The sequence below is a fragment of the Eleginops maclovinus genome, chromosome 16 (assembly GCF_036324505.1).
Source record: "Eleginops maclovinus isolate JMC-PN-2008 ecotype Puerto Natales chromosome 16, JC_Emac_rtc_rv5, whole genome shotgun sequence".
NCBI lineage: Eukaryota > Metazoa > Chordata > Actinopteri > Perciformes > Eleginopidae > Eleginops > Eleginops maclovinus.
Genome location: NC_086364.1, coordinates 5475197 through 5503195, shown reverse-complemented (window position 1 = coordinate 5503195; position 27999 = coordinate 5475197). Strand labels below are relative to the sequence as shown.

At 39.7% G+C, this 27999-nt stretch overlaps 1 protein-coding gene across 2 annotated transcripts; it reads right to left on the bottom strand.

The window, feature by feature from the left end:
- Positions 1-2: 2 nt before the first annotated feature.
- On the bottom strand, positions 3-27458 carry radil2a (Ras association and DIL domains 2a). Of its 2 annotated transcripts, none has more exons than XR_010167657.1 (17): positions 27346-27458; positions 26831-27000; positions 25923-26237; positions 25100-25335; positions 22021-22349; positions 18610-19290; positions 17498-17535; positions 16156-16316; positions 15966-16078; positions 12367-12586; positions 11805-11977; positions 8881-9025; positions 7820-8001; positions 7384-7735; positions 2744-2969; positions 1894-2033; positions 3-1213 (listed from the first exon to the last, which is right to left on the bottom strand). XR_010167657.1 is itself a non-coding variant. In XM_063904035.1 (17 exons), exons 2-17 carry the CDS (start codon positions 26956-26958, stop codon positions 1111-1113), a joined length of 3504 nt encoding a protein of 1167 aa, XP_063760105.1. In that variant the 5' UTR covers positions 26959-27000; positions 27346-27458; the 3' UTR covers positions 3-1110. The 2 variants fall into 2 exon arrangements, 1 of the variants encoding a protein (XP_063760105.1); XM_063904035.1 differs by having other exon boundaries at positions 2782-2969.
- Positions 27459-27999: the final 541 nt, after the last annotated feature.

The following is a 27999-nucleotide window of genomic DNA, read 5'->3' as shown; positions in this document are numbered from 1 at the left end:
AGTTAAAGGTTTTCAAAATCAAAATAATATTTATTCAATATTTTCAAAAATACTGCGACATATAAATATTACAAAATACTGTGAATAATACTGTGCGTCATCAAACATTCACTGACAACATTTGGGCTGATCTCATGGACAGACTTGAGATGAGGGCTGCAGCAGTTTGTCGTTCTGCAGTGGTCAACATTATTAGACGTGATGCTTTCCATGTCAACTGAGAAATTCTCAATTAATTGACAGCTTTATTTCAATATAACAACATATTAGTGTGTGTAGATGAATACCCCGCCTTTAAAATGGGGAACGTAACATAGGAGAATAGGGCTCAGGTTGAAAAATATCCAATGACCCTTTAACCTGGATATTTATCTGCTGAACTTAGAGAACTTTATGTCTCTCAAGCGATGTAAAAGTGGAGATTTCACAGCAGGAGAATCTGTGTGATCATCTTAAGATCACATTAAATCGAACAAACTGCTAAAACACAAAGATAGTCCTATATCTTATTTTTACTCAAAACAAGAAAACAATTTGCCTAAATTGAGATGAATCTGCTTTATCTTAGTGTCGTTTTCCCTTTTTTGGGAATGTTCTGGAAAGACAGCAAATATATTTGATGTCCCCCTGTGAATAAATATGATTTTATGACTCAACAAATGAATTAATAGGAGTTTTCCAGAGTAAAATAAACTGTTTCACAGTTTTTAAAAAGAGTCATTTCAGAATGATTCCAGTTGTGGCCAGAGAGGGATTTGGATCCTGGAGCAGCTTGATGAATCTCCCCAGACAGAAAAACTGTGAACACTGAAATGAGATGTTAGCAAACAGCCACAGGCAGCTCCTTTCCTCCCCACAGAAACCCTGGCGGTTTATGAGAGCTGTTTATAGGCCAGACAGAAGCTGTGACAGCAGAATGAGCTTTTTATAAACGTGACCGTGGCCTCGTTCTGATTGTCTCAGCGCTCTATAACACACAATCCGTCTGGAATGAGACGTGAGTTTGTCCTTTCTGAAATAATTACTGGCTTTGGAAGCTGCAGGAAGGATGAACCAAACGTCCTCCGAGAATTTTCAATTGCACTTGATCGTCCGCACAAAGCTCTCCCCTCAGCATTTAGTCGTGATCGAGCCATGGTCGCTCGTCTTTGAGTCGATTTTGGCCACCAGCAGTCTGAGAGATTCTCCTGATGATCGGATCAGTTCTCTACCACTGAAATGTGAACAAACATGATGTTAACAAGCAGGTACAGAAAGGAGAGGTCAGACTAATGTCCGCCGATGTGTGTCTACTTTAAGCCACTTTAAAAAAGTAGCTCTGATTTCCATAAAGGTAAATAATATCTGCATCAAATTTCATTTCAAACGGCACCCTTTATACATGTTTTTACTTACAGGACAAAGGGCTTCTTTCTTTATAGATGAATATTTTCCACTTATCATCAGTCCTGACTTTTGAGATTTGTTTTTGTTTTGTTTGGTTGACACAATGCCACTGTTGATGTTTTTAAACAAACAAAACCCCCAAATTGTTTTATTTCATGTATAATAAATGCAGGGGGGATTTCTTTTTCTGTGGACGTCTCAATCATTACCACATTGAATTGATGATTTTTTGGGAAGGTAACCAGGAAATGTCATAGGGCAAACATTAGAATATGTCTCAATCTGCTAAAAAAGGGCAGTTTAAAACAAAAATGTGAATATTAAATCTTACGCTGCAATGGCCATGTGATCAACAATTGTGTTTTTAGTAGAGTTGAAGGCTGCGAGGTCTGTATTCGGCTACAAACTGTCTCATACTGCAACAAATAGGAGCTTAGATTCAACTTAAACCAACTAACCCTGCTCAGAAATGCCCCTAGTGACTGTGAGAGGTAGTGTAATGCTCACATGTTGTACTCCATCCCCACCACGCTGGTGCCGTTAACAGCCAGGATGCGATCGCCCGTCCTCAGTTTCCGACACCGGGCAGCGGGAGAGTCCGGCACCACAGACTTCACATAAATGCCGCTCATTCTCAGCTGTGTTTTCTGCAAAAACATAGAACAGGTGGAGTCAAGGTTGGTGACATTTAGGGTGACAGGCAGCAGTGTGTGTGTGTGTGTGTGTGTGTGTGTGTGTGTGTGTCACACTGCAGGCCTGTAATATCTTAAAGACTATTAGAGGGAATGTCGTAAAAAATGATCAGACTTTTTCTCCTATATTATTTATTTTTATTTGTGATTCAATTCATTAAATCTATCTATCTTCATGACTCAAATCTAAAGAAATGTATTTGAAATTGTTCAGTTGTTTGTTTCTTTTCTATAAGCCCTAATTTTCAAAACAGACGTGCAGGTAAGTATTGGTCATTTCCATGACTGAAATCTTTTGGCAGCCTCTCAAGTATCCGTGTTATTTATGTGAATAGGTTTATCGTCGTGCTGTTTCTAATAATAACTTTGCACTAATGAGCTCTCCCCTGGGTTTAAAACGTAATGTATTACAGCTCTTTTTCATTAGGTTGCTTTAGCCCCCCCACTTCAATAAGTAAGAACTTTTAGTAAGATTAGGCTTGTGCTTTACAGTCTGATCTCATGAGCCTTCATCAGATCTGAGCAGCTACTCAACATTTCTTCTGTTTGGGATTACTAACTGTGCAAACACATGAAAGTCAACAAGGCTGCAGCTGGGAAACAATCCTAATAAGTGTGTGATCATTTATACACCACTGTTACTTTCAATATTTGTATAAAGTCACATTCTGAAGGAGAGAAGAGGAGCAGGACGCCATCGTACCGTCCCGTCCACGAGCGCCAGACCCAGACCGTGAGGTCCTCTGTGAAGCTCCACCGCAAACACTTCCTCTCTTTCTCCTTCCTCTTCTTCTGCTTCCTCTTCTTCTCCTCCTTCTTCTTCTCCTCCTCCTCCTTCTTCTTTTTCTTCTTCTTCTTCATTCTCCACCTTCCTCTCAGCACATCTATTTGCTGAACACACAAACAGAGAAACAAATGCTCACATCAAAATTCAGAGGCAGTGAATTGGAAGTGAATGTAACTCGTTTGAGACGGTCGCTCGCTGCCTTTTGGCTTTAACATGATATTGATAAGAAAATAGGAGTTGTTCTGTACATGAAACTTTTGCAAAAGTTCAATAGGTAACCTTACATTTCAACATAAGGCGAAGTTAGCAGACTAGCGAGGGCACACTAGATTTGACAATGGCCGGAAGAGCAAGGAGCAAGAGTCACTATCCCCTTGTCCCCAAAGTCTTCAAAACCGTTAATGCTTTATTCTTCTTTATGATTTTATTTTACACTCTATATGTGCGCATATCTTTTTTTTACAACTTGTTATGAGTTCATGGATTTAAATTTGAATTGCTCCCTTTAGTTTCTGAGATATTGTACATACTGCTCTTTTCTTATCTAGTTTAGTCTTATGGCAAGTAGAGTAGTAGAGTACTGCTGGTTTATACTCAAGTATAATGAACAGCATATAAAAACAGTCTTCCTATGAGAACCAAATTGGTTAAACTGGTAGTACTGGTAGTGGCAGGTGTCAGAAAAGCTAATTTCCATAACATTGCTTTGTGAACACTAGATAAAGTCTTTAAAGTTGGAAAGCTCTCCTGATCTGTTAGCGTGCTGCTAACAGAGGCCTGTCTCACTCATGTGTTTCCTCCTGTCAAAACAACGCAGCAACAGAAGCATTCCTCCCAAAAAAAGAAGACCTGTTCCCACCCCTGCAGCTCCTGCCCTACCTCCCCCACCTCCCTCCAACATAAGGCCTGTCTGCCCCCCACGCAGGACCCTAACCCCCGAACAATGCCTCCACCAATTAAGATTCCACGCACCAACCCAACTGTAAATTCCCATGACGGATCGGCCACTGCTCTTTTCTCTCCTGACATCACCACCTCTCTGTAATTCTTGGGGCTAGATTAAAGGATTACCAAACTTTCAAAACATCATTAGCTGTTAGCCAAAAAAATAACCACAGAGGTAGATGAAACACAGGAGGCCAAGGTACGGATACCCATGGCGGGACGATCTGCAGGGTTCCCATCAGGGTGTGAAAAAGGTCTATCATAGCACCTTTCAGTCCTCACAGATCAATGGCTCGTTCACCTGGTCTCCACTACAGCTGGAAACTCAACTAAAGCTACAAGTTGCGACACTTCTCATGAGAATTTATTAAATAATATACTGTATATATATTTATATTACAGGTAAAACATGTATTTTAACTCCAGAAATCATTAACAGCAGCAGGTATTTGATATAAACTAAGTGCTGGGAGAAAGCGTAAAGAAAGTACATATGATTTTTTACTGGGTTTTAAACTATAATATTCCTGACTGACTTACTAAGTCATTATTTTAGTGTTGTGTGCAGACAATCAACATATTACAAGGGCAAAAAAATACAAGCAAAATACTGCAAAACATATCAAACATTTAAATATATATCATGATTATTATCGTTATTATTTGTATTTATTTGTCAAAAACAAATCTATACAATCAATTATTACCCATCTTATTTTTTATAATATTTCAAATGTAATATTACACATTTAATTATCTCATTATTAACTTATTATTATTTATTCATTGGTCTTTTTAATTGTAATTATTATTATCTATTATATTTGGATTCACTGATTATTTTGCTGATAAAAAATTGAATAATTCCTTAACATAAAAAACGATATAGATTTCTAACACCAACTTTATAATCATTGCGCTGTAAATTGTAGGTGTGCAGTTTGTATGAAACTCTTGAATAAACTGGTAATTAGGACAGAGGAGCAGAGACCAGATGGCTTTGTTCCAATGTAATCCTCAAACCCTTTCAACAAATTACTTTTATGAAAGGCACTAACAGAGAAAACGTAACGCAACAAGGAACCAATGAGAGTAAAGCCATCTGATGAGGATCAACAAAATCCTCCAGCTTTAAAGCCTTTCTGCCACAGTGGGAGCTCTGTGAGGGAGCGCATTAACACAGGTCGGACCTCTTACACACAAACACACTCACATGCGACCACAAATATTTCTGAAGGTCTCATTAGGACCTGAGGAGAGCGTCCGGTACACCCTGCCTTGTTAGAACGAGCCTCCTCCGCTGTGTTCACCACACTACAGTTAAGATAAGTCCATTAAGAAATCAGCTTGGCATGCTTGAGCTGTCTTCACATGATTAGAGGTGAGATCACTTGGCTCTGGCGGTGCCGGTGTGTTCCTATCGAGACAGGTGCAGGGGGATGCGCTGTCTTCAGCGTCATGCAAAATTGTCGCAGAGCACTGTGCTCAGAGTTCAAATTATTTCAACTTTGACCCTGGATGCTGCTGACCTTTCAAAGCACAACCAGGGAGCTAACCATAGCAAGGTGAAATGTTGTCTTGTGAGGTTTGATTTGACACCAGTACTTATTTGTATAGCTTTAAGGATTGATTTATATATTTAAAATAATAATCTTCATATTATTTTTTGTATGGCAACATATGTTTATTTCTTTTTGCATATCAATTCCTTTATATCCTTACTCTTGTACTGTAATTTACCCATTTCATTTATTCAGATAAAATGAATGAAATAATGAATTGATATGATTTAGAAATGTGAAGCTCACTGAGAACAGCCTCATGGAAGTGTTTTTTATTGTTTGAACAACAAAATGTGTTAAAGAAAGTAATTCCTCCTAGCACAAAATGATTATTACCATATCATGTTTAAGAGAACATTGTTTTATCTCACATTTATCCCCGTCTCAGGAAGGATCCCAAAAATGTAAAGCTACTGGTTTCAACAAAATAAATATACCAAATGATTATTTTACAAACTCTTTCACTATCATCCAAGTCTCATTTTTCCAGTTGTATGCTCACCACACCTTCTATTGTCTTGGTACAGTTTTGCTGTTGTTAAACAGGGGCCACATTTAATTGAATTTGTGTATTTTTCCAGAGTTTTTTATTATTCTTTCACCATGGAGGCATGCGAGAAAAACTTCAAGAATTTGAGGTAACGAGGGTCGAGTAATTGATATGAAAACAATCGTTTTTGGGGAGGGATAAGTGTGCGAGTACTTCTCCACAGATATGTCCACAAATCTGCACATTTGGTTGAATAAAAGGTAAAGTAGTCTGCTCTCACTATGACTCCCTCTCCCTCCTATGGATGACCTCATGATGGAGGTGTCCAAAAACAATAGAGGTGGGAGAGGAAACACTCTTTCCTCTGCAGAGCACGCCCGCCCTTCTCAGCCTTCCACTTGAAATTCCTGACCCCAGTCAGTGAGAAGATGAAGGCGCTGCACCTCTTTTATGTTGAATACCTTTATGTGGACTGAAGCAAATATGCAGCAGGTCTTTAAAGGTCAAGTTACTAAAACGTCCCTTAATAGGTCCAGTCAGCGCAGGTTTAAGAGGTGACCTCATTGTAGGCGTCAGTGAGGGGACAGGATTTGAATTGAAGCGGACTCAGTGACAGAGCCATGTGTCATCTGAATCAAAACCTGCTGGCTAAGAGAAGCCATGAATGAGCCTCTTGAGAAGCTGCCGGTTTCTTTGTTTCATGGTTTCTCTGTACGTGTTCGCTCACTCAGTTATTACCTCCTGTTGCCAGGTTTCAGTTAATGTTTGCCAGCTGTTTGTGCCTCTAAGAGAAAACATTGAAACCTTAAATGGACCCAGATTGTCAGGTGTAAAAGAATCCTGCTTTACTTGTGAAAAATAAGGTATTTGATAATAAATCCACCTGGAACTCTGTGATTGGTTTATCATCACATGTGGTTTAATGTTTGTCTCGTGGTTTTCTTTGTGCGTGCACACTCAGTTATTATCTTCTGTTGCCAGGTTTCAGCTAATGTTTTCCAGCTGTTTGTGGCTTTAAATCATTATTTTAAGCAGGCTAACATTCACACTTGTTGATCCCCCGTTGATATGGTGCAGCATGGTAAGAATCAATGACCATGCAAGCTAATAAATAGCTGAAATTGCTCTAGTTTTTTATTATGTTAAGATTCAAAATGACTAGACGATGCAAGTATTCAAAATCAGTCAGCTAAAGGCAGCTTCATTTTTATGAACACATATGTATGTTACATGTAATTTGATTGGTTAATAAAGTATTTTGCCACTATGTAAACAAGCATATAGCATAGGGCGGCGTGTGCTGGTCTGGAACTAATGACATTTGGCTTCAAACCTGGTTACTAGTGTTATTCTTTTTTTCCGTTTATTTCCCTTTTTGCTATAATAACTTAACTCATGCCCCACTTTCTCTGGTGTTACTTGACAAAGATCTCCAATAGATTGAAACATTTCTCTCTGAATTTGATTTACAGGGATCTTTCAGGAAGTGTCTACATCTTTATTCCTCTATCCCTAAGTTACCTTTCTTTTGCTGGAACGCGCCCTCCCGCAGATCTGCCTCCAGCTCGGACAGCTCCATGCCCTGCGGGGTGTTTGGCGGGGTCAGAAGGCAGGACGGGTCCAGTGCCAGGCTCTTGTGGTAGCCCATGTCCGCTTGTCCTCCCTGAAAGGTGTTCAGCAGCTCAAGGCTCTTCAGCTTCTGGGTCAGGACCGCTTCACAGCTGCTCAGGTCACCGTGAGATCCTCGGGCCTGAGACGGCTCTGCAGGGGAGGTGCGGTCCGAGGTGGTAACCGGGTCAGAGACCTCCTGGTGGGCAGGGTCCTGGCATACTGTGACGTAGGGCGAGGCCGCAGACTGGCTGTCTGGGGTTGCCTGAGGAACATAAAGTCAATCAATAACAGATGTGGAATCATTAAGGTGTCTCATTTCCTGCTCCGAGGTCAGAGAGCTTGTTACCTGTGCCTCCACATCGGGCTCGGCTTGGGTTTCACTGAGGGGAAGTCGGCGTATGAACTCCTGCAAATGGCCGAGCTGCTCGAACAGAGCCGGCTCCACCACAGGTTTACCGAGCTCCAGATGAAACGCGCTGCTCGGCAGGATGAGCGGCGGGTGGCTGTCGAAGCTCTCCAGGATGTCGGCTGCAGACGGAGAGAAGGTCATCCGTCACAACTGACCCTAAGCTTCATAACAGCCTTCTAATGAAACTCAACCCTGAAACTTTCAAGCGGGTGTGTTTGGGTTAAGGGATAGTTTCGATTGTTTTTCTATTAGATGAAGCTGCACTCTTAAAAGCCACAACACTCCAAAAACAACGAACTAATTGAAGCATATTTAACTCATGAGAATTACCGGTTTGGTGAAGTGTAGGGCCGCACAATATATCGTTTTTTTTAGGAAGCGCTGTCTGACTGCAAGATGAGGCAGTGAAAATATTCTGAATAAAGCATACAAATAATTTAATGTTTATTATTTTAAGGTTGACATTTTTTTAGCTGTCTGAAATATGTATTGCAGCTGCACATGTCTCTTTGTGTGCAAACTGCCATCTACTCTAAGTAAGACTACAGATAAGCACCTCATACAAACACACTTCAGGACGTCCTGCTATCCTTTTAACACGTCATTAAAAGCGGTAAATAAAGTTTAGGACTAACGCAACTGCTGGTTCAATTAAGGGTATTTTACGAACCAGGATGGAGTCGACCTAAATCGATTAAGAGGTGGAAGCAGGTGAGAGCGTGGCGTAAATACTGATTTGAGTGGAAAGCGTGGGCCAGAGCTGATTAGGTAAGACAGACTGACAGGATTACTGTGGAGGTAAACACAGACTGAGAGGAAGGCTGCTGCTTAAAGGTGCATACGAGCATCAGTGTTAAGGTTCTTTAATTATAATTAGCTGCAAATAATTACAACATGAGATCAGGGTTGAAAATAAAATATTTATAATAGCAAGATATATAGTATATATATATGCAGAGGATGCTTTCTTTATCTTTAGGATGGTTTACATCACTCACCGGTCCTGACAGCGTGCTCTGCATCGCTCAGAGACGGGGTCCATCCTGCAGGACTGGCTTTACCATAGTTGTACTCCCTTAGCATGTGGTGAAGCTGAGCAGCATTCAGGGCAGCAAACTCTGCCCGGAGAGAAGCCCAGGACGCCTGGAGGGACATAAAACAACAAGGAAAACACTGAGACATGAAGCAGAAATATTCTAAAAACCTTCCCTAAACATAACCCGTCTGCCTCACTAGATGACATTTTGGGAGTGTGAACGTATATCAGTATAACAATTAAGAAGGGTAAGAGTTCAAAATAAATCCTACAATAAGAGTATGTAGCCAAAACACAGACAGCTAGACCGAGGAAAACAAATATCCCAATTAAAACATTTTTAACCACAATGTTTGATAAGAATTCAGCATAAAACCCCTTATTATTGTCAGGCTTTACACCTGATGCTCTGGTTTCAACTAACTATGTGAACCATTTCCTCTGGATTGAGTCATTTTCTAATGTGTGATTACTGGGAAAATACAAGCTTTTTGCTGGTTTCCTGTACAAAAAAGCATCAATCAGAATGTTGTTGCTAAATATAGTCTTAGAAAAGTCACTCCAACATTCTTTTATATTGAAAAGAATAATTATTTTCGCTATTATTCATGAAAACAAACAAACTCACAGTTAAAGGTCCAAATTCAGAAAAGGGAATGCAGTTTTGAAAGTTGATGAGGATGGTTAAAAGATTGAACTTAAAGTTGAGAATTTTTTTTATACTCAGACCTCCTCTTAAGACAACAGAGCAACTTGTTAAAAGTGAGGCTAAAACAAAAGATTTCAAAGTGATGGTTAAATCTTACAGAAGGAGTCACAAAGGCTCTTTGTAGTTATTGTGAGATGACACTGAGGGAGCAACAAGTATTTTCCCATCATGCTTGTTTCCATATAAGGAGGCAGAGTCATTGCTACTCTCTCATTAGCATGTAGAGTATTTTAAACCAATTATATGATCTGGTGAATAGCTTTTGTCTCTGCGGTAACAAAAACCTCTTGGGAAAATATTACTCACATGTAAATACAGAAGCACTTCATATCACTACAGCTTTCCTTAAAAGCTCCATACCTGTGTTGACTGTGCACTCCTGCATTATAATTAAGACCCTTGTTCTGTGCAGCGTGAGAAGTGTAAACATCTTATTCTCAGGTTGCTTATCATGAAATATGACACACTGGAGAAATATATTACGTGATCGTCTGATAATACAGAAAGTAGCTGGAGTACCAGGAAACAGGTGAGTCACCGGCCAGCAGCGTTCATGTGACTATTACACACATTACGTAGTTCATTCGGTCTGTTTCCAGTTGAATTGAAGGAAGTAGGACTTTGCCCAGACATGCTGGGGCCATAATAGAAAGTATCAGTGAAATGTTGTTGCTCTCCTATAACAGACGCCACACTGAGCTCAGCAGAAGGTGAAAACTAAATGAACGCAAAAATGTCGGACATTTAATGTGTGGCAGCTTTATTCCCACTCAAAATAACTCCTCAGATGTTGTGCTCTCCATTACTGCTGGCAAAACAGGCAACGCCATATCCCTGGCGTGTAATTTACAACTCTGCCACTTCACTTTTTTAAAAGCCCAGAACTACTCCAGATGGAAAAGGCTGAGGGTGTGTGCTCCACAAAGTGACCTCATGCCAGGGCAGGGATACATTAAACCACCAGCTTCCTAGCAACCCTCCAATCCCACAAGCAGACGAGACACAGCCTTCAACAGCTGTGTGATGAGGGGGGGGTGATGCTGATTTGTGCCCCGCAGATGTTTCAGGCTGGTACAACTCTGAGTCATACAGTGGAAACAGATGTGTGGAACTCGGCCTTGTATTACCTAGTTCCTACACTCATAGTGAGTAAACAGACACAGATCACAATCCTGTCAACCTCAAATAACTAGAAATCTCGGCCAGCTGAAATATCTAAAAGTACCTTATGATACTTTTTGGCTTTTCCCTTTCCTGTCGTGTGTTATATAGGTTTTTGTGCATGTCAATGGTCTGCAAAGACTAAAATGGAGATTCTCTGAGCTGTTGACCAATCACAATAGAGCCGGACAGCTAACCAATCAGAGCAGACTGCGCTCTGTTTTTAGACAGAGGGTGAAAAGAGGTGCTGCAGCACAGAAAGTATGATTAAAATAAAGACCAATTTGAACTTCAAAGCATGGAAACATGTCCCAGTAGAGACACAAAATCCAAATATGAACCTGAAAATGAGCATAAAAGGAACAATCATTAGTCATTTTGTATCTCTCTTTTTTTTGTCTCTTTGTACATTAATTGTTATGGCCTTTTTCCCAGTTATTTCCAGTGTGAGGTTCTTATCTTTATAGTTGTTTAGTGTCTGTTTTGGGGTTTTATACCACTCATCATAGTCCTTTAGATTCCCTGAGTGGTCTCCTTAAGTCTCATTGGGCTTTCTTTGTAGTGTTCTTGCACTTACAGTACACCTGTGCCAGAAACCTTTTCAGTGACATCTATGCATGCGTACAAACTGTGGCTAACAGGATATACTCAGGTCCTTAAGATTATACTGTAAGCAGAATAAGTGATGGCCATCCCCTCATTGTCACCAGGAAATCATGTCCTGATAACTTGTGTCTATTTACTTTGTTCTTCATGGCCATTTTCTCAAATCTGATCAATGTAAATCAGCTCAACTATAACAATGAACAGGCTTCCACAAATGTTACACAGAAGCAGTTACATGTAAGCAGGGGGAGGTTTAAGATGAAACCTGTTGGACCCCATACATACACATACATGACCAACGGACAGCTTTAAGACAATGAAAACATTCATGCTGACTCAAACATGAGTCGACCCTCGAGGCTACGCCCACAAGGAGACAAACAGGAAAGCAGAAACGGATGTCCTCTGACCTGCAGAAGGGTTTCTTTGGGCGTGGCCAGCAGATTGACAGCTGCAGAAAGCTTCTGGAAGAATTCATTTGTCAGATCGCCCAATCCGATTCCCTGAACCCAATCCATCAGAAGGTCCAGGTTGGCCCGGATCTGAACCCCTCGGGACCACTGGTAGAACCCAGCGACAGATCCTGAAAAACAACATGCTTAAAATCAGAGATGATATTCATTTGCAACCTAAATGATGCTCGACCAAGTAAGGTATGGTAAACAAGATGTCCTCATAGCACTTATAGAAGTAATATTTATGCTGTTAGCCTGGTTACATTGAAATGCTAAAATGTACATAATTGTAAATGCTGTAAATGAAAGATTTTCAAATATTTTTATTAGCAAATGCAGTCGAAATGTCTTTGGATCCGTATCATTTTTTTATCAAACATAACAACATAACAAACACGTTAAAAAAAGTACAAATAAACTTTCATTAATCCCGAAGTGGTTGAGCTAAACCAAACCAAACTTAAATCAAGAGTTAAAACCTGTCAGTTAACACTGGGAAAGTGAGCAGGGGTCTCACCTCTCTCCATGAGGGCGTTGAACAGCGATGCGTTGATGAAAAAGAACAGGTAGGCACAGAGTTGTAACGAGATGTCTGGATGGACCTGGAAGGCTGTGAGAAGCTTCAGCGCCTCCTTAAGCACCTCCAGGATGCCGCCCAGTCCATCAGGCACTCGCAGCTGGCCGCTCTCTGAGAACGGGTTCCCATCCAGCAGCCCGGGCAAAGCTGCATACATGCTCTGTGGAGGGAGGTGAGGACACTTTACCTCTCTGCAAGGTACTGAGTAACCAATGCTGATGCACCATGGGAGTCACAGAAACAGATAAACTACAACATGCAGACACGGCCTTCACACGATTCCTACCATCATATCCTATCATACGGTACCTTTGAAATTAGTTCTGTCAGTGTTCATTCGGTTTTTAAGACGTATGTATATTTAAAAATAAACAAATTAACTCAATGCCAAGAAGTTTGGCTGCTTCTTTGCATTTCCTACATTTGCAAAGCCCAGAACTGTCTGATAAGGTTGATCCAAATGTGGGTACAAAGTTTGTTTCTTGATTCCTTTTAAACTAAATGTCTTTTTTTATATTACCTCCCACCCCGGCACATTTATTATATATTTTTTAACGTTTAAAAGTCCTAATAAGGCCTTTTAAAATTGCAGAGGGAACAAGACAGCAAACTGCAACTGCTGAAGGATCATCTGTAACACCTCATTGTCAGCGCTCACACAGATCCGGCTCTTATCACTACTCCTTTCTTCTAAAACAGTTCTGCCATTGTTTCACATGGCATGACATCACCTGTACACACACACACACACACACACACACACACACACACACACACTCACACTCACTTTCAACCATGAAGATAATGACCTCAGACAATCTAAAAGAGGCCATAAAGACACTAATAACAGCCATGCCTGGAAAACAGATCGCTGAATTTGCAAATGTCCACGGGCTGATCTGTTATCACGGAGATCTGCTAAATCTGTTATCTTATTTTTTTTTACACACTGTAACTATTTGTTAAAAAACATCTGGATGTCAGACATTTTCTACACATCTGTATGGCCTGTTGTGACCACCTAGTGCAATGTTTTCCTTCATTGTGTGTGCTGTTTTAACATCTGCATGAATCTCTTTGGATAAGTTTTATTCATATTTAAAAATACTTTCATAGAAGAGAAAAACAAAGTGAAGGTAAGATGTGTGTATACTTGTGACTGCTGAGTCAAATATCACAGGAAGTCAACAGAAAAACCTCCTCCCTTCCTTTCCCCGTTGGGGGTTTCTCTGATGACAGTTTGACTTCCTCTGCCGGAAACAGATCCTCTTTTTCTTTACACCAGAAACACAGTAACACTTTGCAATGCTTCTGAAAGCTAAAACAAAGCAGAAACTGCTCGAAGTAGAAGCCTTAAAAGTGAAAAATAAACGTAATGGACTTTAAAACTGCCTCAGAAAATGCTCCATAAACTTGCCACTATTTCTTTTGTTAAAAAGCAGAGTATTCAAATTAAAGGAACAGACTTTTCCTGCTCCCTTCCTTCCCTCCCTCAAATAGTCGGTGTACGGGGTGTTTGTGTTTCTAAAGGCTGCAGTAATGTTGACTGGATTTCTGCATGAACCAGACAGCCTTTTATAATCCTCTTTAAAATGGGAAAGTCACATAAATATAGCCTGGCAATGTTGGGCTGTGAAAGAGGAGGGTTCACTGCTGCCTGTCACAAAAACAAATCAAGACAAAAACTATGATGCATTTGTTGCCTTTGAAAGGTGTTAATCAAAGTCTATGGAAGCGTTTTGTAGGCAGGTAGGATTCATTATAGGTGTTTCCTGTGGTGTACCCCAAGGCTCCATCTTAGGTATAATTAAAACAAATTAAGAAGACTGGTAACGTAAAGGAATAAACAAACTACACCAGAGTCATATGGCTCATGTCAACAACACTAAACAGAAGGACTATAAGCTTTAGGGAATCATGACTGAAGTAACTGACATATTTTACGCTTTAGGATAAATGTTCTTCGTGTTAACCACAGACCTGGTCAGGCTTTTAACAAGAAACGTATCTAAAAGAAACATTTTCTTTTCTTTCTTTTCTACAGTTTAGGACTCATTCCTGCAACTCTTTCCTGTTTCAAGGGAAAGTCAACATATGTGTCAAATGTGTCCCCTAAACTTTGCCAGCTGTTAAACGTTCTCTTGAGCTGCTGAATTTAGAGATTCAGGCCCGTAGGCTCGCTTCAGTGTTGTTGCAGTTGCTACCCATATCTCTCTGTTCCTGAAGGAAGTCCACATTAGTATTTCCAAGTACTCCAGAGGAAGGAAAATCTGTTCTTTGCAACACATGTGTTGATTGTCTGTGGAGAGACAATCAACACAGTCGTGATTAAAATAATTGGTCAGAGTGAGTCCTTCTGAGTTTAAGAGGTTAACATGTGTCACTTAGAATGGTGACCTTTCAATACAGCTGCTGACAACAATTAACAAAGTTGCATTGTGGGTAATGTAGGCGAGTAACAGATAATGCTTAGGATAAGAAATAGTGACATCTCTAATTGTGCTTCTACAATTTGGATGTTTTTTAACTGTCCATTGTGAGTCAGCCTATGTTTTAGACGTTATACAGTGTTGCAGGAATGAGTTGTTAAAAAGTGTGAATGAGTTGTAATTTGTTGAATTCTAGATCCTTTTTATCACTCCTCAGATCTTTTTTCGTTTCAATTATTCACCTATTCATTTTTGTTTTAAACTCACTGTAAACCACTTTTTCCACATAAATATTTTGACTTGACCTAATTTAAAAGAAATAATCGATCTACAAGACCAAAGAAATCTTCAGTTTCTGACACAGTGGTTCCCACTGAATCAGCCTGATTTTGTTATTCTACAAACCAGTGAAACCTTGGGACACAAGATTGTCTTTTTGTTTATCTTCCAGTCGGTGGAAAAGACACCCCGCTCACTATCTCAGAGGCTTTTCCTGACTGAGAGTGCCTAACAAAGTTGGTGTTTCCATTCTGATATTGTGTTTTCTTTCTGGAATATACTCAATGAAAACAGAAAATGGTGTTTACACAGTCCAATTTCCTGCTTCACATGTGATTTACACTGAGATTTTACAGGTCAAAAGGAAATGACACAAACAGAGGTCCAAACGGACTTGCAATGCTGTGGTAGTCATACTTTCCGATCATTTATTGCTCGTTTATGGTAAATAATACAGAAGATAATTGGATTACCTCGTAAGCAAGGAAGAATACTGAACACTGTTACTGACCACAGCCAATTCCATATTTGTGGAATTTCCCGTTGGTTTTATCGCTGCTGTTTGTTTCTCTTATGCTGTTTTTTCAGCGTCTGTCACATGCTCTTTTATGTGAAACTCTATGATGCTCCCTTAGCCATGATTACCATGTCAAATACAATTCCTGATCTCAAAGGGCAAATACTCCTGGATAAATTAAATTAATGATAATTATAAGGAACTTATCACAGTATTATACGGCAGGAATTGCACTTACATTATTTTCTCATATCATTCAGCCCCATATATGCGTGTGTGTGTTTAAAGTAGTAAAGTATTATGTGGAAGCCAACCTTTGTTAGATAGTAGACAGACTGCTGGAAGGTGAACATGATTACTTCCTCCAGCACCGTCATGGCCTCCTCACAGGCTGTCCGAGTGGAGGAAATCTCAGAGACGAACAGACCTGAAAACACACACAAACCCATTTTAAAACCACATCAGCAGACGATAACACAGTTAAAGGCCATGCTGTTACCGCACCTTCCTCCTCATGATCCTGCCTCCAGGCCAGCAGCTGAGGGACTTCGTGCTGGATGAAGTGCAGCAGCTCGATGGAGTTTGCCATCCACAGCACCAGCGGCTGAAGACCTGGGATCAGCTCCTCCATGCTGAGCAGCTGAAGGTCTTCGGGTTGCCCGTCACTGGAGTTATAATTACATACTTTTTTGTCAATAATGTCAGTCTTTCTGACCTTGTTTTTTCGCTCGTTACCCTGACATTTCTGCAATTGTACTTGTGAATATGTGACATTAAAGTTTGAAAAAATAAACCTTTTCATTGTAAAAAATCATATGATGATCCATCAGATTAATCATTGCTTTAAATTATTAGAAATGAACGCAAAGAAAAGTCTATTTATTCTCATACCACAACTCAAACTCAGAGACCAAGTAAAGCAAACTAACATTCAAACATTAAAAATCTTCCACAAAATAAACTAAGTGATGGTATAATAAATGAATATAATATCTCAAATATAGTCATCATGATCCTTAGACTTCCTATCGCCAAAATAGTCAAATATTATATTTTAATCAGGAAAATGTGCAGACAGTAAGGATAAGGGTGCTTTAAATAAACAACATGTAAGTTAAAGACATTTTTAAAGACCAAAGAGCTCGATAACTAAATACAATGAGAGTATAAATCAAATGTACAGTAGCTTGCATAGCTGTCCTGGTGTCAGTAAACCCTCCACTTGTTGTTTGTTGTTACAACAGCATTAAGTTAATCATGTGTTACATTTTTTGTGGAAGTGAAGTATCAACACCTGCTATTTATATATAAAATGAATGACACAGTTTAGATGGTAAGACATGTTTTGTTAAAACAAATATGTCCAGGAAAGGAGACTTAACTTTCCGTCAACTTCACTTGAGCTTCCTTTAATATTTCTGCAATTCAGCATAAAACTCAAGTACAGCCAAACTGTTCCAGCTACTTTCCTTCCCCCCTAATGGAGCCATTGTTAATGTTAGTGTCTCTCCTGTTATAATAATGGTTCAGCTGATTCATCCAGCTTCTAAATGTTAAACAGGAGCTTTTCTTAACATTTTAGAAATACAAAACAATTCAGCTGTTTAACATCTTACACTTTACAGACGTGTAATCTGGTGACACTTGGTGATAAAGAAAGTCGTATTCTCATGAGAACACTTCTTCATTTTATAGGTGGGAAATTCTGTCTTTGCACAACCTGCATTAAAAAACCTTGACTGCTCTTTTTTATCCAGACAGTAAAACTGGAGGTGTCGTGTATCAGCTGCTGTTGTTCTCTCTGTGGCAGCTTATTGTCACGTATCTCTGAATTAAAAATACTCACGATTCTGGCTGGATCGCTGCAAGTTCCTTTGTCTTGTCCTAAGAGGGAGAATACGTAAAGAAAATATAAATTTAAGCAAAAATCAACAATCTTATAAGCATGAAATACAACCTTAATGGCACATTTGATTACTTTACAATATGTGCCACTCATACGGGAATATCATCCTGAATATGAACTGGAGATCTATTAAATGTACGAGATGTATTGCTGCTCGTTCTACGTGGGATGCAGTACATGTATTGCTGGTACAAAATATCAAGTCATTTCTTCCAGCCTTCTGGCAAGAGACTTGCTTTGTCACTTAATTCTCAAGAAAGAAAAGAGTCAATGTAACTTCATATGAGTCAAGTTTGTAAACACTGATGGAAAAGGCGATCTTCCTCTTCTAAAAATAACTAACCCCCACGTACAGGCATTATTATTAGAGCGTGTAAAAACGGTAATCAAGTGTTAATTTCACATTTATTCAGTAAGTCTGACAGTCCGTACATCCTCAATAAATAAAGTCTATAGTACAACTGCAGTAATCCACTGTTTTAATATTTTCTCTTGATATGTTTGATGAATGCCCCAATACACTAAATCAAATCCATTATATGTTAAAACGCTTTATTCAGTCTTTAGGACAGGGAAGCTAACATTCACACACATTCACCCACCGTTAGTCATCAGGAGCAACTTGGGGTTAAGTATCTTGGGACTGGGATCCAACCCACAATCCTCCAATTGAAAGACGACCACACAGAGCCACATATAATAAAATGATGATAATAATGACTAATAAGAACTACTGTCTGCAAACTGTACTTCAGAAAAAATAAATTGCGTGAATTGATACTGAATAAAAACTCAATTAAAATGACCACCTCCGAGTGTCACTGTCAGTTACATGACATCATTATATGGAGTTTCAAAACTAAAAGCCATCTAAAATGTCATATATGTTTGAACTGTATTCCCCTGAAAATTCAGATTTTATGTGCGAATATATAAAAACTGCATAATTTACTATAATCTTAATATAATATAGATGTGGTTTTTTAAGGAACATTGCCCAGCCCTATCCTGAATACACATTAAACAACCTGGAGTAAGAGCTTCATCCTTACCCACATAACCAGCTGGATCTGCCCGGCTATGCGGAGCAGCAGGTGTCTGAAGTGCGTCAGCTCAAAGGTGGAGGCTGAGTGCTGGATGGAGAGGCTCAGCAGGAAAGCAGGCGTCAGCTTTGGTTCATTTCCGCTGGGGTCCAACATATCCAACACCTCCTGCAGCATTCTCTCCTCCTGCTCCAGTTCATAGACCAATATAGCCTCTGTGCCCTCCAGGTCCCTCCATCGAGGAGGTAAACAACTCCTCTGCAGCCTTTTGATGGCCAGATTCGAGCCGCACGATAAACAAGAGGATGTCTTTGTGTGAGAGTTTGGGCAGAGTTTGCTCATCCACGGAGGGGTCTGCAGCGACCCTGATGTGCTGGTAGGATCCTTAAACATGAACAGGTAATGTTTCCCAAAGCCCACCAAGTCCCCCGGGTGTAGTTCAACCTCCTCTTTAAGTAGGAATCCATTTCTGGTGACAGGAGCCCCGTGGAGAGGCTTCAGCATGGTGGAAGTCTGTCTGTGCTCCCCTGTGTTAGAGTCCAGGCGTCTGACGCAGCAGTGCTGAGGAAACACATCAGGGGCAAAGAGAAGGATGTCCACCTTTAGCCTCTCCTCGTCCTCTCCGTTACAGTGCGCCCTGCAGCAGCCGAAGATGGTGGTGGTGCCACTCATCAGGTAGATGACGAAATCCTGACAAAATAAGGGTAGTGTTAAATTAATGGCACCAACACGACCATCAATCATGCTTTAATTAACCTTTGACTGTATGGATTGATCCATTTACCGTCTGTTTTAAAAGAAGCGCAGCTAACCCTTACCACTCTGTAGCTAACTTTCAGTCTGCAAGTCATCAAAAAAATGTGTCACGTCTAAGGGTAACATTATACTCTTCCATGAAATTGATAAATAAAGTTTTGCAAGACGTACTAGCATGTATATAATAGTCAACATGTCAAAGTGTCCTTGGCCAAAGATACTTTAGCCCAAATTACTCTCAAAGGCTTTGTATAAATGCATCAATAATAAGATATCCGTACAAATGAGAGGGTGGTAGTCTATCTGGGTAGTTTTACTGAAGAAAAAGCCCAAATGAAACATAGTTATCTTGTCAAAATATTGTTAGTAGCTGGCAAAAAACGATCACTAGGAAATGGTGTAAGGTGGAACTTCCTATTTAAGATTAATGGTCCAAGTAGAGGAAATCCATCAAATGGAAAAACTGGCACATTGTTTAAGACGGCAAGAAACACAGCTTGATGAGAAGTGGCATAAAATCATGATTTCTGTAACATCAAAGTGAGGTGAACAGTTAATCCCATACGATTGATGCTAAACCTCTTTCCCAATGGCAGTCAGCGTGTAGGCAGGGATGAATTCTCTTGTGTAACATTTTGGAAATGAACCAGCAGGGTGCGTGTGATCATCTTGCACTGGCAGCGCGAGGCGAGACCGGAAAAGAAGAGCTTAAGAATGAGACATCGGTGATGTCCGCCACCTCAGAGATGCCGAGGTAAGACAATTAGTCATGACATGATACAGCAACACCACTAATCCCTGAGAGGTCTGTGGCCAGCGATGCACAGTAAAGGTAGAGCTGCTATATCCTGTTATATCCCCACCATATAAGAGAAGAGAATAAAAACAGGATTGTTTGTTTGTCTTTTATGAGTTTTAAGGTCTACTGCTGACTCAATCAGTTAGTTTGTTTGTGTCATTGTGTGACTTTAGTGTTTTAAAGGGCTCAGATTCACTGAAGTCGTACAGGGGTGTAGTGGGTCCTTAAAAAGACAAAAATAGATTAAACTTTTTATTTTAATCATAAATAATTACAATAACTGTTGTGTTAACTGCAAATAATCAAGAAGCTATAACATATTACCGAAGAACAGTGAAATGAAAGGTTTTCCACTCACCTATACCCCATAATAAATATGTATTGCTGTATAATATTAGTATTATATTGTTTCTACTTATTGTTTTTAATTCATAGGAAGCGTCTTTCATACTTCTGCCAGCATTGTCGCAAAATACAAATAGCTATTCCATGTCATTCTATGCCATGCTGCAAAAATGAAATGTGTAATTGATTGCCAGAAAAAGTTGCCCAAAAAATGATCAGCAACAATGAAAAATAAATGGAGTAAATGTAGAAGTAATCTTTTGAGCAAAAGTGGAAGTAAATGCTTTTTTCAGCCTCAGAAATATGAAGATTTGATGCTTTTCTCAGTTTGAATAATATTTTGGGGTTTTGGACTCACATGTTTTTATATTTTACAGGCTAAACAACAGGCTGAAAAATCTAGAAAGTCACCAAAGGAATAATTATTAATAATGAGGATAACCCTTAGTTGCAGTCCTTCTATATGCTCACTATGGAAGAGTCATAAAACCCCCGTTCATAAAAGCAAAACTATCCCTTTTAAACCTTGATAAAGACTGGTTTGTGTGTAGTTTATCCCGCATTACAGCGTGTCTTTAATCAGGGTTATCTGAGCATGTTTCTCTCTGACTGTATGGTGAACACTTTGTCCTTTCATTGGGACATGATGACAGACAGCTCATCCTGAGTTCGTGGAGGAGGCCACTTCTGTTTCCCTCTGAGCCTACAACACTGCTGTAGCCAAAATCCAGTGTTTCCTTCCTCTCCGGCCTCTTATGGCCACATGACTCTCTGGCTCGGGGATTTTCTCCTTGAGGTTCTTAACCTAAGACGTTCAATCCAACACTCTCATGTTCCTGTGTACACCTTGTCGTCTCTTATAAGCCGCTGTTAGCCCCGCCTCCCAACACACTGCCAGGACTCAAGGAGACTGTTGAATGACCTCAATACAGCGAGTCGTAAAACAAAAACAGGGACGTTTTAAGATCAAAATACATAAACAGAGGCAAAGAATGTTTAGGAAATGGAGAAACATTACTGGTATTGGTGTCAGAAAAAAAAGAGAAAAAACAATAAAGGAAGTAATAACATGGTGTGATTGTATATTTAAATACCTTTAAATGACCCATGACAACATGTATCTGTACAGCTGGGTTTTTTAAATAGTTGATTAATCACTCAATCAACATGAAATGAATGCGACCATTTTGTAATCATGAAACCAAATATGCAAACAATCTAGTGGTTCTAGCTTCCAAAAAGTGAGTATTTGTTTTGGTTTCACAAAAGCAAGACATTTGAAGACATCACCTTGGGTATGGTAAAGTTGTAACACACTTTTTCCCACTTTTTTCTAACAATTAGCCAAGAAAATAACAATGGGCTTAAATAATATGAATCGAATCTTGTAGCCCAACTTGTCCATAACACCGAGCTTTGTCCATTAAGGTAGCAATTATTTGTCAAGGTTAAAATGTTGCATTATCACATTAGCAACTAAATAATTGATTAACACCTCCCTCCCTCCCTCCCTCTCTCACCTGTCTGTGGCTGTAGCCCTGCAGCAGAAGGAAGTACGGGAAGTCAAAGGGCGGGTGAATGGAGTACTGGGTGGTGTTGTCATCGCTACTCTCCGTCTCCTCCTTCTCCATGCCGAGCCTCAGTACCTCCTTGTCGGCCTCGGCCTCAGGATCCTCTCTGAGCGTGCACTGCCGGGCCCGGCTGGCCTCCTTCCCCATCGTGGACAGATCCATCTCGCTGAGACTCCTCCAGATCCCGAGTCCGTCCACATCGTCCCCGCTGCCATCAACAAACAGAGAGGTCACTCTGCAGCGGCTCTTCTGCAGCTTACGGGCCTGAGCATTGATGCCTGGATCCATAAGAAAAAAAGAGTGTGTTAAATTGTAATGTTACTATTTACAATATGAAAAACGCAGTGCTGCATGATCATGACAATACAATTGATGTCTGGAAAGCACAGGGAGAGATGGCTTATATTCGAGGAAGTAGACAAAATAAACATTTAAATACATGTCTGTGGACTCCCACCGGAACGGGTATATTATGTTTTTAAACCTTATTTTCCCAGCTTGATAGACCATAGGTCACCTTAATCCTTCACGTTTCAAGAGATACAGTATTACTAATAAATACAGTAGTACAAAATTAAAATACAAAAGTCAAAATCTGCCCCACATTTAGAGATAAGTGCTCATTGCTCAAAGTTTTTGAAAGAATAGCTCATCGCTTTTTTGTTTTTGCCTTTAGGACACTTTACTTTGAAAATAAAGAAATTATAGAACCATGTCATCATCTAAAGCCATGCAATACCGATTTTTTAAGGAGGAAAACCGAAGAATAGAAAAAAAATGGCAAATGTTATAAAGTCCAACCTATTTAGCGTTATATACATAAGCAAAGCATTTACAATACCAAAGGTTTCGCTGGCCAATAAAACAGAGTACTCTTCACCTCACTGGCACCATTTCAAATAAACGTATCACCAGGAGGAAAGAGAGGAAACGTGCGGGGAAAGTGAGATGTGACCGCCTCTATCTGATATCAGCAGTCGCTCTGGCGGCCTGACATAACACAAACACTATTCAGCTCATTTGGAGCCATTAAGCACCGAGGAATGTCCACCGAGCTCCGGCTTCACACCCGGCAGCCCTGACACCCTTATCAGCAGTGGAAGTGGGTGTTTTCCACATTGTTCAGCAGCAGTCTGACAGACCTGCTCAGAGCCTGAAACACTCTGCAGAGGTAAAAGGCAGTTTGTCCGGTCATGGACTGGAAGCAGATTTGACGTGGATGACGAATATCAATTTTCCAGGCACATATTTTGAACACAACATATAAGCTGTCAACACTTGCACGTGAATGTATTTATTTTTGATGTCAGCTGAATCAAAATATATATTTCTGTGTCCAACTCCATTAATTTAAACAACAATAACAATATTTATTAAAAGGAACATTTAAACATTTGGGGAAGTTAATCCTCTTTAATAACGATAGTTAGATGACAGGTTGACAGCACTCGCATATCTGCACAACAAACAAGCAGCGACTGCCAGCAGCTAGCTAGCTAAGGGGAATGACTTTAAATGAACTAATCACTAATGAACACACTATTCCAGATATAATAGGGCTGTAACGGTTTGTAAACAGGACCAGGACTTTTATGGATTTTTCCACCGCTACTATATTGTTTATTTTTCTACATTTCTTAAAAATGGACTTTAATTCAAAACATTTTATTATTGTTATCATTTATTTATTAATTATAATTTTAAGGCACATGAAACACTAACAGTCATCTGGCAGCAAGTCCTCTACCAACTGTGCTCATACTCAGTGTTATCAGCAGATAAAAGTCACTCTACGCCTAGTTTAAATGCAGAATTGTGTCTCCAAATGATAAATTAACAAGCAAAATATGCAACAGAAGTGAAGTTGTAATGTCACATCTTGTTTTGAAAAGCTGCAATGAGAGAAACAGCAGTGTAACCGAGAAAACGACTGATTAAAAAGCCAGTGTATTGGTCTAATGCAGAGTCAACCACTTGTGCCAAAGTCAACAGAGCTTCAGCACCAGTGAGCAGGAAGTGCGCTTTGATAGGAAGAAAAACACAGCAGTGAGTGGCCACTTTCTGGGAAGAGCCCGTGCTTCGATGTTTCACAGGGTCCTGATGGGCCCTTGCAATAAAACAAAGATAAGAGCGGGGCCGCGCTGACCTCCTGTATCCCTCACTGCAGCTTTTGTTTCCTCCTGACCTCTCTCACATGCCTGCCATCTCCCCTGTTCTAGCCGGTGATAAGCTGGACAATGAAGGCTGTTAGCCTGCAATAAGAGACACGGATAAAGACCCCCCATGCCACCACGACACAGACTGAGTGATTGATTACCCAGACGTAAAGAAGTTAGGGTGATGAATTGTACCTTAAACAGTTACACTAGATCTGTATGCACTGTATCTCTTTTATATTTGAAGCTTTCATTGAAGGGTTTTACCTTTAACTTCTCTTTGGTTGATAACTTCATCACACTTACAAATGTAAATAATCCTCAATTTAATAAATTGATTCAGACTAGATCTGCAATGATTAGTAGACTAATGGATAAATAGGTGAGCGAAGAAATAACTAACAAATATTTAGAGAATAATTGCTAAAGTACATTTTAACGAAAAATGGCTAAAAATGCTGTTTTGAATTCAGAAATGTACAGATTTTCTCAGAATAATTGTATATCATTAAAAATTGAATATTGGAGGGTTTGTGACTGACAAAATAAGACAACTAAAGACATCCACTTGGACTTGGACTGGAAATGTAATAGACCAAACAATGAATTGAGAAAATAATAGTTTTTTGCATGCCTAGTTACCTCTGGAATCTTTTTCTGCAAATACTGTCTTGTAATTATATTAGTATAGCAAGTTTTCTACATGCAACTGTGTTAAAAAATGGGATTAAGAACTTGAATTTCAACAATGATTACTATTTGGTACAGTCATAATGAGACGTGTGCTTTTTAAGGTGAGTAGGCATCTCTGGTCCCTGCAGAAGTCGAGGGATTATCTCTACAGCTACCAAGTTAATTGCCAAAGTGTTTACCTGCGGTGACCGTGTCTCTCTCCTTTAAACTTTGCTCTTCTACACTCGCTCTCAGCTGGATTTCAAAACGCCTGGAGAAGCCTTCCTTGGGTTTCCAAAGCGACTGCAGCAACAGCGGCTTCTCGTTGTCGCCTACCACCCGGAAACACTCCCTCTTCCACTGGTTGTCTGTGCCAGTCTGTCCAATCACATCGCAAAGCACGTAGTCGTTGGGGTCTTCTTTCTCCAGGCAGTACCTGAACAACAACAGGCTGACATTTAGACAGGAGGACTTTATGGTGGACATTAAACTATTTTTTGGGTCAGTCCACCACCTTTGACCAGACTGAAATATATCAACAACTACTAAATATATTGGTAAATTAATTTGGTACAGATGTTCATGCTTCCCTCAAGTAGAATTGTAGTAAATATTGTGACTGCTGACAATACTAAAAGTCTGCTACGCTGAAACATTGTACCCAGCAAGTTAGCATTTAGCTTGACATATCGACTGAAAGAGCATCTAGAATGACTGTAAGTATTTGTTTTTGACTAACCAATTAAGCATTTCATTTTCTATTTCTCGTAGAAAAAATGAGATAAAAAGTGAAATCTGCTGAGTTTCTGTGAGCTCATGAAACGTTTTAAAGTTCTTGTTTTTCTCAACCAAAAGTTTAAAGCCTTAGAATGAAAATGGAGCCAGTGCAACTATTGTTCTATTTCAGTTCTACTTCCAGATATCAGATCCTCACTACAGCTATTGGTGAGTGTAACTTTTCTATGCATTATATAAATGATCTGATATTTATAATATGCCCTGCACTTAAGGGAAACTTCTCACCTCTCTAAGGCCTCCTTCACCAGCTCCTTTGCACTGGACTGTATGGTGGCCAGCACACTCTTGTAGTGGGTCCCCTGACAGATGTCGCTGCCGAAAACTTTCAGGATGCCGGGGACAGACATTTGACTGGACAGCTCTGCAGGGTCGTCTGCAGACTGCAGGCTCCCGCTGCCCTGGCTGCGGCGGCCACTGCAGGGGCTTTGGTTGAAAACAGATGAAAGCCTGTTGTTGTTGTGGCGGCGGATTTTGCTCTTGGCCGGCTGTCGAACACCCACGCTTTCTGTGGAGCGGACGGTGGTGTCTGAGTGGTTGGACCTAAGAGGGGAGTAGAGGAAAACAAACACTGTTGGAGACATGGAAAAATAAGGCCCATAAGTGTATCTATAAGTGGCTTGTTTTATACATCTAGAGCTGCAACAATTAGAAAGTCAATCAATTAGATCCAATATATTTTTCTGACAGCCTTAATCCCTCTGTTGGACGAATAAAGGGATTCAGATTCTGATTCTGACAGATACTTTGCATTTTCAGATAAATAATACAAAATGCAAATCAAGTAGATGATAATACAGTTAAGCTTTATATTAGTAGTTAAAATGACCTTTATCAACTGCAACATTAATAACCGTATTCCAGGAATATAATACAGACTATTATGAAAGGGCCATACTGCATAATGAGTACTTATACTTTGAGTAGTACTTAGAGTATATCTTCAATATCTACATTGTTGTACTACTCACTTTTAAAATCAAGACTTTTCATGTACCAGACTATTTTATTACTTTTTTGTATTGCTATTTTACTTATAGTAAAAGCATAACATCCCAGTACTTTTCCCTCTGTCTGTGTTTATTTCTGCTTCAGCTTGCTAATTATAGGGCTGTTGAAGGTAAATGAGGACTTACTGCAGAGATCCATTGCTGGGTTTCCTCCCCAGTTTGGCCAGTCGCTTCTTTGGAGAGCGGATGAGTAAACCCACCGGGAAGTTTAGGGCTTGTTTATTTACGTGGCTGCTTCTTTCCTCCGAAATCATTTTTGGTTTTTAATTCAGGTAAACCCAACAAAATGACCGTAACTGTTGGAAAAAGGACCAGAATATAGCATAATTTGCCTTAAACTAGGTGATGAAAACTTTTTTCAACGGAAATACTCCACTTCCACCTCCGAAGAAATACCCTTATTAAATCACAAAAAGGTGAATCAATACTCCAATATTATCTTTGTAACGGTATCCAATAGGTACAAAAATGGAGTTATATATTTAAAAAAATGTTAGCTTGTTACATTCCGACACACGTTAAAATCAAAAGAGCGGCAGTAGGTAAGTAAACTTCCCAAAAAACATGTTTTCTTCAAGAGAAAATCCAAACTGAGACGATTATTCAGCAGAAGAAAAACAAGTTGAGACATTTCCACACACCGTTTGTCCGTTCCTGACTGGAAAGCGATAGCAACAAGTGAAAAGGCAGCCCCGGCACATAATAACAACCATGAGATCCGTTAAGTTACTTGGAGCTGACTGAATGAAGAGAGCGACCCACTGATGCTGGAGGCACGAGCTACTGCAGCTGACGTCACTGCGGCGTCTCGAGGGAGGCGGGACAAACACACACATACACTTACATGTACACACATTAACCCATTATACATACATGGGGAGGACTAAACGTTATTTCGGAAATCTACTTGGTGTCCCATTGTTATAAGAAAAAAGTTTATATTACTCAGATTGTACATAAATAAAAAAAACAGAATTTAAGTTATTGGGATACAAGAAACATATAACAAATACTTTTGCTGATGATAATTCATTTTATCACATCCCTTGTAGAAGACAACCTATGGATGTATAAAAAGAACTATCCCAGTAGTTACAAACGCTCTGCTGCCATCCTGTGGCCTGGATCGGATTTAACAGGTACAGTTTCTCATTAAAAAGGCATAGTATAGTATGCCAAAACAGGACAGTACACAACATCACACAATTAAAAAAATGTAAAAGAAAAAATAATACAAAACAATAAAAATAAAATGATATATTAACTGTTACAAGCTATCACGGTTAAACACTGAT

Bases quoted from the DNA above. Each gene is read 5' to 3' on its own strand.
- radil2a (XM_063904035.1), bottom strand. From the start codon at position 26,958: ATGATTTCGGAGGAAAGAAGCAGCCACGTAAATAAACAAGCCCTAAAC. The intron at 16,079-16,155 runs GTGCGGTAACAG...GTGTGTTTTCAG, and splicing joins GCAGGATCATGAGGAGGAAG to GTCTGTTCGTCTCTGAGATT. The intron at 2,034-2,781 runs GTACGATGGCGT...ATGTTTTTGCAG, and splicing joins TGGCGCTCGTGGACGGGACG to AAAACACAGCTGAGAATGAG.